The 12,606-nt window shown below is 44.0% G+C and overlaps 1 protein-coding gene across 4 annotated transcripts in view; it reads left to right on the top strand.

Annotated features, from left to right (window-relative positions):
* LOC124041573 (E3 ubiquitin-protein ligase MYCBP2-like) overlaps nucleotides 1-12,606 on the top strand; it is a 233,183-nt gene that overhangs the window by 187,877 nt on the left and 32,700 nt on the right. For all 4 annotated transcript variants that reach the window (XM_046359324.1, XM_046359315.1, XM_046359308.1 and 1 more), the window contains 10 exons: nucleotides 4,440-4,664; nucleotides 5,166-5,231; nucleotides 5,576-5,815; nucleotides 6,127-6,216; nucleotides 6,341-6,421; nucleotides 6,637-6,915; nucleotides 9,282-9,565; nucleotides 9,977-10,193; nucleotides 10,444-10,545; nucleotides 10,813-10,941. In XM_046359324.1, coding sequence (XP_046215280.1) covers nucleotides 4,440-4,664; nucleotides 5,166-5,231; nucleotides 5,576-5,815; nucleotides 6,127-6,216; nucleotides 6,341-6,421; nucleotides 6,637-6,915; nucleotides 9,282-9,565; nucleotides 9,977-10,193; nucleotides 10,444-10,545; nucleotides 10,813-10,941 — 1,713 coding nt within the window. The remainder of the gene's footprint in view (nucleotides 1-4,439; nucleotides 4,665-5,165; nucleotides 5,232-5,575; nucleotides 5,816-6,126; nucleotides 6,217-6,340; nucleotides 6,422-6,636; nucleotides 6,916-9,281; nucleotides 9,566-9,976; nucleotides 10,194-10,443; nucleotides 10,546-10,812; nucleotides 10,942-12,606) is intronic.

The following is a 12,606-nucleotide window of genomic DNA, read 5'->3' as shown; positions in this document are numbered from 1 at the left end:
AGCTTATTTATTTTTATTTATTTATTTATTTAACCTTTATTTAACCAGGTAGGCTAGTTGAGAACAAGTTCTCATTTACAACTGCGACCTGGCCAAGATAAAGCATAGCAGTGTGAACAGACAACACAGAGTTAGACATGGAGTAAACAATTAACAAGTCAATAACACAGTAGGAAAAAAAAGAAAAAAAGAGTCTATATACATTGTGTGCAAAAGGCATGAGGAGGTAGGCAAATAATTACAATTTTGCAGATTAACACTGGAGTGAAATAATCAGATGGTAATGTACAGGTAAAGATACTGGTGTGCAAAAGAGCAGAAAAGTAAATAAATATAAACAGCATTGGGATGAGGTAGGTAAATTGGGTGGGCTATTTACCGATAGACTATGTACAACTGCAGCGATCGGTTAGCTGCTCAGATAGCAGATGATTGAAGTTGGTGAGGGAGATAAAAGTCTCCAACTTCAGCGATTTTTGCAATTCGTTCCAGTCACAGGCAGCAGAGAACTGGAATGAAAGGCGGCCAAATGAGGTGTTTGCTTTAGGGATGATCAGTGAGATACACCTGCTGGAGCGCATGCTACGGGTGGATGTTGCCATTGTGACCAGTGAACTGAGATAAGGCGGAGCTTTACCTAGCATGGACTTGTAGATGACCTGGAGCCAGTGGGTCTAGCGACGAATATGTAGCGAGGGCCAGCCGACGAGAGCATACAGGTAGAGTATTGGAAGCTATTTTGTAGATGACATCGTTGAAGTCGAGGATCGGTAGGATAGTCAGTTTTACTAGGGTAAGTTTGGCGGTGTGAGTGAAGGAGGCTTTGTTACGGAATAGAAAGCCGACTCTAGATTTGATGTTAGATTGGAGATGTTTGATATGAGTCTGGAAGGAGAGTTTACAGTCTAGCCAGACACCTAGGTACTTATAGATGTCCACATATTTTAGGTCGGAACCATCTTACAGACGATATGCAATTAAGGTCACAGTTCTGAAAACTTAGGACACTAAAGAGGCCTTTCTACTGACTCTAAAAAACACCAAAAGAAAGATAACCAGGGTCCCTGCTCATCTGTGTTAACGTGCCTTATGCATGCCGCAAGGAGGCATGAGGACTGCCGATGTGGCCAGGGCAATAAATTGCAATGTCCGTACTGTGAGACGCCTAAGACAGCGCTACAGGGATACATGACAGACCACTGATCGGACAGACCACGTATGACAACGCCTGCACAGGATCGGAACATCTGAACATCACACCTGCAGGACAGATACAGGACGGCAACAACTGCCCGAGTTACACCAAGAACGCATAATTGCTCCATCAGTGCTCAGACTGTCCGCAATAGGCTGAGAGAGGCTGGACTGAAGGCTTGTAGGTCTGTTGTAAAGGCATGTCCTCACCAGACATCACAACAACTCAGCCTATGGGCACAAACCCACCATCGCTGGACCAGACAGGACTAACAAAAAGTGCTCTTCACTGACGAGTTGCGGTTTTGCGTTTATCATTGAAGGAATGAGCGTTACACCGCGGCCTGTACTCTAGAGCGGGATCGATTTGGAGGTGGAGAATCCGTCATGGTCTGGGGCGGTGTGTCACAGCATCATCGGACTGAGGTTGTTGTCATTGCAGGCAATTTCAACGCTGTGCGTTACAGGGAAGAACTTCTCCTCCCTCATGTGGTACCCTTCCTGCAGGCTCATCCTGACATGAGTCTCCAGCATAACAATTAGAGGTCGACCGATGAATCGGAATGGCCGGTTAATTGGGGCAGATTTCAAGTTTTCATAACAATCGGAAATCGGTATTTTTGGGCGCTGATTTATTTTTATTTTTTTAACACCTTTATTTAATCTTTAACTAGGTTGTCAGTAAGAACACACTCTTATTTTCAATGAAGGCCTAGGAACGGTGGGGTAACTGCCTAGTTCGGGGGCAGAAAGACAGATTTTCACCTTGTCAGCTCGGGGATCCAATCTTGCAACCTTACAGTTAACTAGTCCAACGCAATAATGACCTGCCTCTCTCTCGTTGCACTCCACAAGGAAACTGCATGTTACACAAATGCAGTAAACCAAGGTAAGTTGCTAGCTAGCATTAAACTTATCTTATAAAGAACAATCAATCATAATCACTAGTTAACTACCATAATTGCTGGACTATTAAGCGCACCTGAATATAAACCGCACCCACTGAATTATAAAAAAATATGTATTTTGTACATAAATAAGCTGCACATGTCTATAAGCCGCAGGTGCCTACCGGTACATTGAAACAAATGAACTTTACACTGCCTTTAAACTAAACACGGCTTGTAACAAAAATTAAACAGTGGCCACCAAGAAAGTCATTGGTCACTATCTTCCTCCTCATGTGCACGGAAACAACTGAAGCCATCTCCTTCTGTGTCGGAGTTGAATAGCCTCAGAATTGCTTCATCCGATGTTGAATCGTTTTCATTGTCGCTCTCGTAACATTCATCCGGAGGCAAATACCCCGCTGATCTCATGCTGCCCCTTCAACACGCAGCAGTCCAGCCTTTTCGAAACCCGTTGATGATAGTGGATTTTTTTGACAATGCTCCACGCTGTCAGGACCCACTGGCAGACTTGACCATAAGTTGCTCTTCGCATGCGGCCCGTTTTAGTGAAGGATTTCTCTCCACTTGTCATCCAAGCCTCCCACTGAACAAGGAGCACCACCTTAAATGCAAGATTTACACTTATGTCGAGTGGCTGCAAATACTTACGGCCATCTGCTTTTCTTCCCTCTGAAAGCTTTTGTTGTCTTTCTGCACGGAGTCAGTTCCTCACGCTGCTTTCCAACGTCTTATCATCGACTCATTAAGGCCAAGCTCCCATGCAGCAGCTCTATTTCCTTTTCCAACAGCCAGATTTATCGCCTTCAACTTGAAAGCTGTATCATATGCATTCTCCGTGTCTTTGCCATGATGAGGGTGACAAAATTACTACCGTAATCAGAATGATGGGAAGTTTGAGCGCGCTCGATTTACGTCACATTATGTGACGGTGCTCAGTTTTTTGGCGGCATGAATCTTGTGAAAGCGGGAAAAATCCATAAATTAGCCGCGTCATTGTATAAACCGCTAGGTTCAAAGTGTGGGAATAAAGTAGCTGCTTATAGTCCGGAAATTACGGTACACATGGTTGATGATATTACTAGATATTATCTAGCGTGTCCTGCGTTGAATATAATCTGAGTGAGCATACAAGTATCTGACTGAGCGGTGGTAGGCAGAAGCAACTACAACCTAAAACTTCTTACCTGGGAATATTGAAGAATCATGTCAAAAGGAACCACCAGCTTTCATATGTTCTCATGTTCTGAGCAAGGAACTGAAACATTAGCTTTCTTACATAGCACATATTGCAATTTTACGTTCTTCTCCAACACTTTGTTTTTGCATTATTTAAACCAAATTGAACATGTTTCATTATCTACATGAGGCTAAATTTATTTTATTGATGTATTATATTAAGTTAAAATAAGTGTTAATTCAGTATTGTTGTAATTGTCATTATTACAAAAACATTTTTTTTTAAATCGGCTGATTAATCGGCACTGGCTTTTTTGGCCCTCCAATAATCGGTATCGGTATCGGTATCGCCGGTGAAAAATTATAATCGGTCGACCTCTAACAATGCAACCAGCCATACTGCTCGTTCTGTGCGTGAATTCCTGCAAGACAGGAATGTCAGTGTTCTGCCATGGCCAGCGAATAGCCCGGATCTCAATCCCAGTGATCCTGTTGGATCGGAGGGTAAGGGCTAGGGCCATTCCCCCCCCGGAAATGTCCAGGAACTTGCAGGTGCCTTGGTGGAAGAGTTGGGTAACATCTCACAGCAAGAACTTGCAAATATGGTGCAGACCATGAGGAGGAGATGCAATGCAGTACTTAATTCAGCTGGTGGCCACACCAGATACTGACTATTACTTGTGATTTTGACCCCTCCACCTTTGTTCAGGGACACATTGTTCCATTTCCGTTAGTCACATGTCTGTGGAACTTGTTCAGTTTGTCTGTTGTTGAATCTTATTATATTCATACAAATATTTACACATGTTAAATTTGCTGAAAATAAACGAAGTTGACAGTGAGAGGACGTTTCTTTTTTTTGCTGAGTTTGTAATGGGCCACGTGAGAATTTCTGGTATTTGAACCTATTTCTTTTGTTATTTTTGTGCATTTTATATTGCCTATAGGGTGTAAAATTGCTGGGACCATAGATGGCAAGTGAGCTGTGTCACATATGCCTAAAATAACATTTAGATTGTAAAACCTTGTCTGTTATCCTATATGATTTTAAATGCATTGTATCCACTTGTGTGGCTAAAATTGACATTTCTATATTGTCCAATCAAATCGTATCTATCTATATAGCTGGGAGATGTTGAACCTAATTTGATCTTCCAGGAGCTGTGCCTGGTGACCTGTCTGAAGGACCTTACCAGTGTGGTGGACATCAAGACGTCCAGCCGTTCGGCCATGATCGGCAGCCTGACGGATGGCTCAACTGAGACCTTTTGGGAGTCGGGCGATGAGGACAAGAACAAGACCAAGTGCGTTACCATCAGCTGCGTCAAAGGCATCAATGCCTCTAACATCACTGTGCACGTGGACAACTCCCGTGACATTGGGGTGAGTAGGGAGTGATTAAAGGGACATTTGTGTTTGTATTTATTTATTGCCTTGGCAGCAGCTACTATTCCTGGGGTACAGCAAAATTAAATTAAGGCAGTTATATACAATTTTAAAAACATTACAATACATTCACAACACATTAAGTGTGTGCCCTCAGGCCCCTACTCTACTACCACATATCTACAACACAAAATCCATGTGTACGTGTGTGTATGTTATCGTGTGTGTGTATGTGCATGTGTCTGTGACTATGTTTGTGTTGCTTCACAGTCCCCGCTGTTCCATAAGGTGTATTTTTAAATCAAATGTTACTGCTTGCATGAATTGGAATAGAGTTCCATGTAGTCATGGTCTATGTAGTACTGTGCGCCTCCCATAGTCTATTCTGGACTTAGGGACGTGCACTCCAAAATCACATTTGTCAGATGCCACAATCTAAAATGAATTTAAAACTGTCTGTTTCATTGATATTAAAGGCGCTCTTCTCTAACTCCACAGAACAAAGTCACCTCCATGACGTTCCTGTGTGGCAAAGCCGGGGAGGACCTCTGCAGAATCAAACAGGTTTGGCCTCTTATTTCTATAGCCCAGCTCCAGGCATCTGAATGAGTGGGTTTTTTGAATAAGGAAGGATTCTCTCTATTCCCCAGTGCATTACATTTGACCCAAACCACATTGGGCACTGGTCAAAAGCCTCTGGTTAAAAGTAGATTACTACATGTAGCTAACCACAGGATATGGCAAACTTACAGCAATTGAAGCCCTTCTGTACAATTTGTATTGCAATTTACTGTATGTTCATAAAAGCCATATTCAGAAGAAAAAGGAGAAGCAGTACTGAACATTTTGATTCACCTTGGCATCAACACAACCTTCACTGACCAATCCCTTCCATCTCCCCTCTCCAGATGGACCTTGATTCGCGTCACATGGGCTGGGTGACCAGCGAGGTTCCTGGGGGAGACCACCATGTGATCAAGGTGGAGCTGAAGGGACCCGAGAACACGCTGCGGGTGCGCCAGGTCAAGGTGCTGGGCTGGAAGGATGGCGAGAGCATCAAGATCGCAGGGCAGATCTCGGCCAGCGTGGCCCAGCAGAAGAACTGCGAGGCCGAGACACTCCGTGTTTTCCGCCTCATCACCTCACAGGTCGGTTCACCTGTCAATCAATCGTACTATGAGCTCATAGGACCGTTCATCTGTAAATCACTCATAATATTACCTCACTGGTCGGTTGGCCAATCAGTCACTATGGGGCCAAAATGTTAATGTTTTCTTTCTCTAACACTTTAGGTCTAATAGAATTGGATAGGTTCAAGCTTTACTGTGTGTGTGTGTGTGTGTGTGTGTGTGTGTGTGTGTGTGTGTGTGTGTGTGTGTGTGTGTGTGTGTGTGTGTGTGTGTGTGTGTGTGTGTGTGTGTGTGTGTGTGTGTGTGTGTGTGTGTGTGTGTGTGTGTAGGTATTTGGGAAGCTAATCTGCGGAGATGCTGAGCCAACCCCTGAACAGGAGGAGAAGAACCTGCTGTCATCACCAGAGGGGGAGGACAAGGTCAGGGGTCGTAGTGTATACCAGTGTTTCCCAAACTTTTTCAACCACCCCCTATTTCACACTGTCGTTTTACAAATAAAGACCAGAAAACAAACATGATATGTTATTGTTTACCTGTCATCAGGCGCCATCAGACGCAGACCTGAAGGAACACATGGTGGGCATCATTTTCAGCCGGAGCAAGCTGACCAACCTGCAGAAACAGGTCAGTTGTCTGTGGAATACCTGGCCAATAAAGTACAATTAACTAAAATAGTACAATACAACTACAACAACACAAAATGTGATATCTGGCTATAGTAATCCTCAGTAGATGGCTTTAAGGGTTCAAGCCCCTGACTCTGCTTCCCCTGTCTGTTATCTTCACACTTGGAATTGACTTCATATCCCTTTATCGCTTTCCGCTTCTTCCCCTTCCAGGTGTGCGCCCACATCGTCCAGGCCATCCGCATGGAGGCGACCCGGGTGCGCGAGGAGTGGGAGCATGCCATCTCCAGCAAGGAAAACGCCAACTCGCAGCCCAGCGACGACGACGCCTCCTCGGACACCTCCTCGGACGCCTACTGCTTCGAGCTGCTCTCCATGGTGCTGGCGCTGAGCGGCTCCAACGTGGGCCGCCAGTACCTGGCCCAGCAGCTGACACTGATGCAGGACCTGTTCTCGCTGCTGCACACGGCCTCGCCCCGTATCCAGAGACAGGTGGGGTGTACCCACAAAAACACTCAACACATAACAGTAGTTATTTATTTACAGTTGAAGTCGGGGGTTTACATACACCTTAGCCAAATGCATTTAAACTGTTTTTCACAATTCCTGACATTTAATCCCAATAACATTTGCCTTTCTTAGGTCAGTTAGGATCACAGCTTTATTTTAAGAATGTGAAATGTCAAAATAATAGTTGAGAATTATTTATTTCCACTTTTACTTCTTTCATCACATTCCCAGTGGGTCAGAAGTTTACATATGCACTCAATTAGTATTTGGTAGCATTGCCTTTAAATTGTTTAACTTGGGTCAAACGTTTTGGGTAGCCTTCCACAAGCTTCCCACAATAAATTGGGTGAATTTTGGCCCATTCCTGACAGAGCTGGTGTAACTGAGTCAGGTTTGTAGGCCTCCTTGCTCGCACAAGCTTTTTCAGTTCTGTCCACAAATGTTCTATAGGGTTGAGGTCAGGGCTTTGTGATGGCCACTCCAATACCTTAACTTTGTTGTCCTTAAGCCATTTTGCCACAACTTTGGAAGTATGCTTGGGGTCATTGTCCATTTGGAAGACCCATTTGCCACCAAGCTTTAAACTGATGTCTTGAGATGTTTTTTCAATATATCCACATAATTGCCATCTATTTTGTGAAGTGCACCAGTCCCTCCTGCAGCAAAGCACCCCCACAACATGATGCCGCCACCCCCGGGATAGTGTTCTTTCGGCTTTCAAGCCTCCCCCTTTTCCTCCAAACATAACGATGGTCACTATGGCCAAACAGTTCTATTTTTGTTTCATCAGACCAGAGGACATTTCTCCAAAAAGTACAATCTTTGTTCCCATGTGCAGTTGCAAACGGCAGTCCGGCTTTTTTTTATGGCGGTTTTGGAGTAGTGGCTTCTTCCTTGCTGAGCGGCCTTTCAGGTTATGAGAACTCGTTTTACTGTGGATATAGATACTTTTGTACTGGTTTCCTCCAGCATCTTCACAAGGTCCTTTGCTGCTGTTCTTTGATTGATTTGCACTTTTAGCACCAAAGTACGTTCATCTCTAGGAGACAGAACGTGGTGTTTATACTTGCATACTATTGTTTGTACAGATGAACGTGGTACCTTCAGGCGTTTGGAAATTGCTCCCAAGGATGAACCAGACTTGTGGAGGTCTACAATTTTTTGGCTGATTTCTTTTGATTTTCCAATGATGTCAATCAGAGGCACTGAGTTTGAAGGTAGGCCTTGAAATACATCCACAGGTACACCTCCAATTGGCTCAACTTAGGCTAATTGGCTATCAGAATCTTCTAAGGGCATGACATCATTTTCTGGAATTTTCCAAGCTGTTTAAAGGCACAGTCAACTTAGCGTATGTACATTTCTGACCCACTGGAATTGTGATACAGTGAAATCTGTCTGTAAACAATTGTTAGAAACATTACTTGTGTCATGCACAAAGTAATGTCCTAACCAACTTGCCAAAACTATAGTTTGTTAACAAGAAATGTGTGGAGTGGTTGAAAAACTACTTTTAATGACTCCAAACTAAACAATTGTACCTGTTGCAAAAGTGGTAGAACTTAGGTCACAAAGTTAGTATCTTCCAAAACTGAGATTTGCGCGATTTAAACAATCTCAGGTACATCATTTTTTTGGGGGTTGAGATTTGAATCCTACCCACGTCTGGCAGCACCCGAACAACTAACCTACAGTCCGCCCTTTTTCTTTACATACAGCAGAGCTAACCAATTGAAGCATTAACACACAGCGTCTCTGGACTAGTTTGATGAGACTTGTTTGTTATAAAAAGCTTGGGTTTTTCCAACTCAAACATCCTCACATTTGTGAGAGAACTTTAGCGTCACAAACATAACAAAGATAGGGAAATGCTCGGAACTTGGGATTCTTGACCAATTACGTTCATGTTGTCATACGTTCGTTCGGTGGCTGTTTGGATATTTCAAGTAAAGTGGATCACATATTTTACGTTTACAGTTTACTCATATAGCAGATGCCCTTATGCAGAGCGACTTACGGTAGTGAGTGCATGCAGTTTCATACTTTTTTCGTACTAGTCCCCCATGGGAATCGAACCCACAATCCTTGCAGGCTGCATGCTCTACCAACTGAGATACACGCGACACAGAACAGTACACTATTAGCAAAAATGACACACTTCAAACTGTTGCGTCAGTCATGGCTTCTAGTGTTTGTTTATTTTTTAAACAAGGCTAAATCAGTGAGGTCAGCCCCACTTTAACATCCGTAAAGCTGAAGAGAGTCTCTGCATGATGTATATCACTCCAGCCATTTAATAACATTGACTACATGGCTATCCTTTCTCACCCGTCACCCGTCTTTCCCAGGTGACCTCTCTCCTCCGTCGTGTCCTCCCAGAGGTGACACCCGTGCGCCTGGCCAGCATCATCGGCATCAAGGCCCTGCCGCCTGCCGATATCAGTGACATCATCCACTCGACCGAGAAGGGTGACTGGAACAAGCTTGGCATCCTGGACATGTTCCTGGGCTGCATTGCCAAGGCACTCACCGTGCAACTCAAGGCCAAGGGAACCACCATTGCCGGCACGGCAGGCATGGCGGCAGGCAAAGGCATCACTACTGTCACGCTGCCCTTGATTTTCAACTCCAGGTGAGACCACAACTTTGTGATTTACCGTCATGAGGCACAATTTTTTTTTTTATGGTCCAAAAAGTTGTGAATTATGACTGTGGACTTGTCCTATAAGAAAAGCTTGCTTTTGTTTTACTTTGCAAGACGTGAGATGACCCATGTCATCTCACAAAAACGATTCATGACTTCGTCGACAAACATTTTGAGATATTCTCAAACCAATTGTCAGATGTGATTTCTCCTGATTGAACAGGAATTTTCAATATAATGTCATTCAAATGTATTTATATATAAAGCCCATTATACATTTTACTGACATTCTCTTGTATTCATACATTTCTGGAATTGGCCTATATATATACAGTACTTGTTTTGCTGATCTCTGTAGTATTGTGTCCCATAATGAACACATTGGTCTCCCATGTTCAGCTACATTCGCCGGGGGGAGAGCCACTGGTGGATGAAGGGATCCACTCCCCCTCAGATCGCTGAGATAATCATCAAGCTGGTCAAAGACATGGCTGCCGGACACCTGTCGGACGCCTGGTCTCGGGTGACGAAGAACGCCATCGCTGAGACCATCATCGCCCTCACCAAGATGGAGGAGGAGCATCGCTCGCCAGTCCGTTGCATCGCCACCACCCGGGTACGGCTGTTCTCATATCACACGACCATATTGTGTGTGTGTTTACCAGACCTGGGTTCAAATGCAATTTCATTACTTTCACATTTCATAGTATTCAGATTCATTTTTGGAAAATACAAGTAGTTAAATATTGGAATGTAAGTTTATTTAAATAACAAATAATGAAAATACATGTATTTGAACCCAGGTCTGGTGTTTTGTGTGTTTGAGTACATTTTTAACCTCTCTGTCCTTTCTCTCTGTACTGTAGTTGTGGCTTGCTCTGGCCTCTCTGTGTGTGCTGGACCAGGATCATGTGGACAGGCTGTCCTCAGGCCGCTGGATGGGCAAAGACGGACAGCAGAGACAGATGGTAACTTATTAGCCTCATAGAACACGTGCATTTTGGCAAAGCAATATCGACTCAATAATTTTTTTTTTTTTCTGAATTGTAATCTGTTGAGATTATGCATAAATTAATGGATTTTATTTATAGCACTCCAAATCGCATTCCTTACAAATCCAACAATTTTACATTTAGCTATACGCATTTTACTGTTCTGGGTGGATGAAATGAGGGAAAGTTGTCTCAAGGTGTTCAGGTCATAACCGTAAAGTCTCGTTGTGCTCCCGTCCACAGCCCATGTGCGATAACCATGATGACGGCGAGACAGCAGCCATCATCCTGTGTAACATGTGTGGTAACCTGTGTACCGACTGTGACCGCTTCCTCCACCTGCACCGACGCACTCGCTCCCATCAGAGACAGGTCAGTAGTACCCACATTCACCTGTAGGGGGCACTCTGCCCCCAGTCATATAGACTAGACTAGACTGGGAGCCTGTCGAAGTGTCGATGTTTCTTTTACCAGAATTTTACCCAGACATCAGTATGCATTCGGTGCGTAACCCATTATAGTGTTTACTCACTGTGCTTAGAATGCAGAAATCACATTTTGATTATGGTAATTCATTTTAACAGAATAGAAATTAGCCTGTAAAGTTGTAATAAAGTAGAACGGTGTTCTTATACCAACATGGACCAACATGAAAGGTGTTATAGTCTTCATCCCTACTATAAATGCGCCGAAAACAGTGAAATGCTTACTTACGAGCCCCTAACCAACAATAGTTGTTGACTTCTGTAACCATGAAAGCCTCGGTTTCATGCATGTTAGCATTAGAAGCCTCCTCCCTAAGTTTGTTTTATTCACTGCTTTAGCACACTCTGCCAACTCGGATGCCCTAGCCGTGTCTGAATCTAACTATAACTATAACATTTTCCGACAAGATAGAACTGTCAACGGGTGGGGAGTTTCAATCTACTGCAGAGAGAGCCTGCAGAGTTCTGTCATACTATCCAGGTCTGTTCACAAACAATTTGAGCTTCTCCTTCTAAAAATCCACCTTTCCAGAAACAAGTCTCTTACCGTTGCCACTTGTTACAGCCCCCCCTCAGCCCCCAGCTGTGCTCTGGACACAATATGTGAATCTTTCTTCAGAGCTTGTGCTGTTTGGTGACCTAAACTGGGACATGCTTAAAACCCTGGCCGTCCTACAGTCTAAGCTAGATGTCCTCAATCTCACACAAATTATCAATTAACCTTCCAGGTATAACCCCAAATCTGTAAACATGGGCACCCTCATAGATATCATCCTGATCAACCTGCCCTCTAAATACACCTCTACTGTCTTCAACCAGGATCTCAGCGATCACTGCCTCATTGCCTGTGTCAGTAACAGGTCTGCGGTCAAACGACCACCCCTCATCACTGTCAAACTCTCCCTAAAACACTTCAGCGAGCAGGCCTTTCTAATTGACCTGGCCCGGTATCCTGGAAGGATATTGACCTCATTCCGTCACTAGAGGATACCTGGTTATTCTTTAAAAGTGCTTTCCATCTTAAATAAACATGCCCCATTAAAAACAAATGTTGATCCAAGAACAGATATAGCCCTTGGTTCACTCCAGACCTGATTGCCCTTGACCAGCACAAAAACATGAGGCGTACTGCATTCGCATCGAATAGCCCCCGCGATATGCAACTTTTCAGGGAAGTTAGGAACCAATATACACAGGCAGTTAGGAAAGCTAAGGTTAGCTTTTTCAACTGGAAATTTGCATCCTGAAGCACAAACTCCAAAAAGTTCTGGGACACTTTAAAGTCCATGGAGCATAAGAGCACCACCTCCCAGCTTCCCACTGCACTGAGGCTAGGAAACACTAAAACCACCGATAAATCCACAATGAGAATTTCATTAAGCATTTTTCTACGGCTGGCCATGCTTCCCACCTGGCTACCTCTACCCCGGTGAACTGCCCGCGCTCTCCACAGCAACTTGCCCAAGCCTCCCCCATTTCTCCTTCACCCAAATCCAGATAGATGATGTTCTGAAAGAGCTGCAAAATCTGGACCCCTACAAATCAGCTGGGA

Source organism: Oncorhynchus gorbuscha, linkage group LG01, assembly GCF_021184085.1.
Source record: "Oncorhynchus gorbuscha isolate QuinsamMale2020 ecotype Even-year linkage group LG01, OgorEven_v1.0, whole genome shotgun sequence".
Lineage (NCBI taxonomy): Eukaryota > Metazoa > Chordata > Actinopteri > Salmoniformes > Salmonidae > Oncorhynchus > Oncorhynchus gorbuscha.
Note: the sequence above shows the minus strand (reverse complement) of the source record. Positions and strands in the feature narration are given on the sequence as shown.